This window comes from Otolemur garnettii, unplaced genomic scaffold (genome assembly GCF_000181295.1).
Source record: "Otolemur garnettii isolate 467f Iridium unplaced genomic scaffold, OtoGar3 scaffold00070, whole genome shotgun sequence".
NCBI lineage: Eukaryota > Metazoa > Chordata > Mammalia > Primates > Galagidae > Otolemur > Otolemur garnettii.
In genome coordinates, this window is record NW_003852465.1 from 6,964,934 (window position 1) to 6,969,741 (window position 4,808).

The following is a 4,808-nucleotide window of genomic DNA, read 5'->3' on the forward strand; positions in this document are numbered from 1 at the left end:
AAAAAAAAAAAAAAAAAGAGTAAAGGAACCAAGGAAACTCACAAAAAACCCCTGCAAACAAAATTCCATATGGGCAAATTACATCCAGTACCAAGCAATCCGCTGGCAAAAAAAATGATTGTCTATTAATTAAATGGCGTAAGTGACATTAAGCTAGCATTCTAATGCCAGAAGTTTTATGGGGTCTACACTGAGGTGACAAAGCAGTCTCACCTAATTAGAAAAAAGTTGTTGATTTAATTAAAAACAATTAAGGCAAATTAAGTCCTCCTATACACTGAAATAACAAGGGATAAATGGACTTTGAAGTCACTTTCAACCTCAAGACTGAATCTGCTTAAGAAGGTTAGCTACGGAGTCAAGTAGACAGTGGCAGCCATGTGACTTTTGGCCCATGTGCGTCTAAACCTCTAAATATAATGAAAATACTGATAAATCAACACTCGCTTTAGCAATCTAGATATTATTTAACCATTTATTAAAACAGTTAATCACATCAGCACCTATTAAAGTACAAATAATTCTAAGAGTGCAAGTGTAACATCAGACTTTGGCTTTCACTTATGAAACAGAGGTGTCATTTTATGTCATTTAAATCTTGTACTATAACCACACTGGCTACAGTTTAATTAAAACCATTTCCAATTTTTTTTTTTGCAATTTTTGGTGGGGCTGGGTTTGAACTCACCACCTCTGGCATATGGGGCTGGTGCCCTACTCCTTTGAGCCACAGGCACCACCCCACAAACTGCCAATTTTTTACCAAGAGTTAGAAGGATTTCAAACATTCAACAGTGATGCCGTTTAAGTTATCCACTAACTTAAGGTTAGTAATTCTGTAATTCTTTCAATGTAAATCCTTGGTCCAAATCCCTGGTCCTTCACCTTAGTCTCAAAAGCCTCATTCTGACGAAGCAAGCCAAACTGTATCCTAGCTTCTACTACTCAAAGCCAGGCTTAACCTCAGTGTGGAATTTCACAAAGCAGGACTTTGCAAAGGTCTGCTTTTCTTTTCATGAATGTTCTACCATGCTGGAGAAAATAACTTGAGTAGAAGGCACCAGTCAGCTAACTAAACCACATGTCACAAAGGGACGGTTTCATGCTACGTAGTGTGGTTTCCTCGTCTGTACAAAGAAGGTACTAAGTTACACAATTCTGCACGGATATTGCCCTAGAAGTCCATAGGAGCTTACTGTAACAAGAACACTGAAAACTACATTTTCAAACCAGCATGTATTTTTATTTTATGCATTTTTCCTGAAAATAAGGTTATTAAGACATATTTTTCCATATTTCCCAAGGGTCATTTACCCCAAACTCTTAAGAACCACTGCTCTAAAGTATTCTGCACCCCCAAAATCCTATCCAGGTATTTATGCTAGAAAGCACAGGAGTTAATTATAACCGTGCAATTAGGGCAGTAAAACCTTAAAATACAGACACTTATTAAAATATCCCTTTCTTTTTTTCGTTCTTTTTTGGGCCACAGCACGTGGCAAGCACACACTTCTTTAAAACAAACATTTAAAAAAAAAACCATATGGATTGCTTTTCAGTGTCCAGAAAATCATGACTCACTTTTAAACATGTTCCAGGCTAAGTAAATACCACCACACCTTATATATTTACATTTAGAAGAATTTTCTTTTCCTTATGTGCGTAAGGAGCCACAGGTCTTTGGAAATACTCTGTCAACTCACCAAACTGATTTGGAGGCACTATGCTTATTGATATTTATAGCTTCTGATTTTGACAAAAGAAAATTTACAGTGCTTCTGGATTAATCAAAGGTTCTTTTTTAATACCCACCATCTTTGTTTTCACTCTTCCCTTTGACTTAAAAGATCTCTAGCTTAATTTGTCAGTTTTAACCGTTACCCTATTTTTTCCTATTTAATTGGCTTTCTTGATATTGTGCAGTATGTAGTAGAATAAAGAGATGTTGGGATTTCTCATACTTTGATTTAATTTTAAGTCAACTACTTCAACTGTATATTCAGTTCCTGGAGCCAAAATATGTTTTATCATCATATTAACTGCCCTGCATGGCAGACTCACTACTTACACATACTTACATAAAAAGAGCAATTCCAGTATTAGCCATGGCATAAGAAAGCCCAAGGATTCCACTGCCCACAATCGCATTGCTCAGATTAAATACTGACATTCCAAAGGAAGTAGTACCTGGATGCTACATAGAGGGAAAACGATAACCAAACATATAACAATAATTAAATGGAGAAAACCAGCTTTGGGCAAGTCAGATTTGAAATCTAAAAGTAAAACTATTCTTTTACTCCATAAAGCCACAGAGACACAGATTATTATTTTCAACTTACAAAGTCTGTTTCATACTTCTTCTTCCTCGAGTTCGATTCAAGTAAAAAGTTCTGGTTTTCAAGATCGACATCTGCATAATGGCTGCAAAAAGAAAAAAATACATATATATAAAATTGTAAATTGGACGGGCTGCTTTCACATAAAATAGCAACCCCCCACAGTAGTCTTGTTATATCTTTACTTAAATGTATATTAAAATGTACAAATAATTAACTAGGAATCGAATTTCACACGATATTGTCATTACAAGAAGACAACCGGATACTGTTAAGAGATTACAGCACTCTCGCTAATGCTACAGTACTTTAAAGCAACAGAAGCAGAATGCTAGGTCACCGCCCCCGCTCCCCAACCCGCACGAACCATTGTTTAAAAAAGTGCACAACTTCTCCCACCTTTTCAGAGCAGCTTGCTTGGTGGGGTAAGAATAGTTGAAGTCGCTGTTGGAACTGTAGCTGCTGCTGTCCTCATCCGGAGAAATACTGAACCTTCCCATTTCGGATTTCTTCATGCTGAGCTCTGGGAGGAATCGGGTGCAGCTTAGCGCCGGGCTCCTTTTGTCCTTGGCGGTGCACCGACCCGCGCGGCTGCCTGCGAAGGTAGAGGCGGCGCGTCAGGACTGCGGCTCCCGCCCGCCGCGGTCACGTGACGCCGCCGGGCGGCGCAGCGCGGCTGATTCATCCCAGGCCAGGCGAGTGGAAAAGTACCAGCCCGGCGCGAGGGGCGGGGGCGCGCCGAGGGGCGGAAAAGTACAGACGGCAGAGCCGCCGAGAACAAAGATGATCCCACCGCGGCGCGGCACCCGCCAGGGCCCCTTCTCCGGCGGGTTTTAGCGTTTCACCCTCTCTATTGTCCAGAGTCTGAGCGGAGGGGGCGAGGGGGCTCTGTTTTGCTTTGCCCCGGCAGCTCTAACCGCGCACAGGCACGCAGGGCGCACAGCTCCGGTTTCTAGCATTTGGAACGGCAGTGCCCCGAGCCCCCAGGTGGGGACGTGCCTCTGCGGCAGGCGGCATCTCCCTGAAGGAGGCGAACGGGGCTGACACTACCCCTCCTCTCCCGAGAAGGGGTGAACCCCGGCCGCTCGGGTTTGTTTACACACGGAGGTCCGTGCCTTCGAGCACACTAGTCCACAGGCATTTGGCCCGCGAGTGCTCTGCCGGGCCAGCCCCTCCTCTGCCGGGAAAGGAAACTGATGCAATATCGATACTCGATTGTCAAACGTTCCCAACCCGTCTTCCCCGATCTGCTACAACAGAAGTCCAAGCCCACTTCCGCCTCCCCCCGATTCCTAGTCCCCAGGACTTAATAATTTTTTTACTAATGCAAATCAGTCATAAGGCTTGCCGCAGCAGAGCCGCGGACTGGGCTGGCTCCCCTCCCCCTAAATGGGAAGATGCGGCTCCGCACCGGGCGGGCACGCGGCCCCGGCCCCGCGCCCCTCCCTCGCCCGCCGCGCGGACGGCGATCCCCGCGCCGTTAGCCGGCATCGAAGGCTTGCCCGGCAACACAACGCTCGCCCCAGAGCAAACGGCCCCCACGTCGCCTCCCCGCAGCGGCCCCTCCCGACGCCCCTCCCCCACTCCCGCCTGGCCGAGCCCTTTGCACAGACGCCCCCTGCATGCGTTACCTCGGTGGTCTCCGCTCCTGTGTCCCGGAAACCTCACGTACACGTCTTCAATAGGCTTTTATCAGTCAGATAAAAATCGTAAAAAAACAGAAAAACCCCAAATCCAACAGTACGTAAGAATTATTTTAATTAAAACGGGAAATGGCAAACTGCCGCCCCGATCCTCCGGCGTCTGCCGCGTCAAGGGAAAGGCGCGAGTGTGCGGGAACGCGTGGTCTGGCTGCTGGTGGCGGGGCTGGAGAGATGCTCCGGGGCGGAGGCGGCGTGCGGCTCTGGATGTGCACTGCGAGCAGCGGGTTATAGCGGCACCCCGGCGGCCGCGTCAGGGGGCGGGGCCGGGAGCCCGAGTGCTCCTCTTTGTGTATCAACACCACCTGGGCTCCGCCCCCGGCCCGCCCAGCCCTGAGGCCCCGCCTCCCCGCACCCCCCAGCCCGCGCCCGGAGCTCCGCACCCCTCCCCCGCGGCCGCCTCCGATGGCCCGGCCCCGCCCGGGGGCGCCCGGGACCCTCCAGCCAAAGCCAACCCCACTCGCTCCAGCTTCCCGGACGGTCTCCAACGACCATCCTGGATAGTTCTCGGTGCATGTTCAGTTCAGCCCCTACTGGTGCCCAACACGCGGAGTCTTTGAGGAGCCATCTCCTTCCCATTTTCTTTAGTATGAGTCACCAGCAGTGCTTGCTTTGGGGGACACTTGCCGCCCACCAAACCCTTTACTGTTATTTTTGTGATTTACGTTGGGGTTTTCTCCCGAAAGCTTGGGCCAGGGGAGTAGCGTGGTCCTGATGGTCGGTTTCTGTTCTCGGTCTTTCTTCTCCACCTAGACCAGCTTTCACTCTT

At 48.0% G+C, this 4,808-nt stretch overlaps 1 protein-coding gene across 2 annotated transcripts in view; it reads right to left on the reverse strand.

Moving 5' to 3' along the window:
- The window catches only part of SLC38A2 (solute carrier family 38 member 2), a 14,970-nt gene extending 10,639 nt beyond the window's left edge, over positions 1-4,331 (reverse strand). Inside the window, exons 1-4 of one of the 2 annotated variants that reach the window (XM_012807496.1) lie at positions 3,971-4,331; positions 2,739-2,934; positions 2,343-2,424; positions 2,079-2,194 (exon numbers count right to left, since the gene is read on the reverse strand). In XM_012807496.1, coding sequence (XP_012662950.1) covers positions 2,079-2,194; positions 2,343-2,424; positions 2,739-2,854 — 314 coding nt within the window. In that variant the 5' untranslated portion in view covers positions 2,855-2,934; positions 3,971-4,331. The remainder of the gene's footprint in view (positions 1-2,078; positions 2,195-2,342; positions 2,425-2,738; positions 2,935-3,970) is intronic. The other variant, XM_023515352.1, reaches the window with a different exon arrangement.
- Positions 4,332-4,808: the final 477 nt, after the last annotated feature.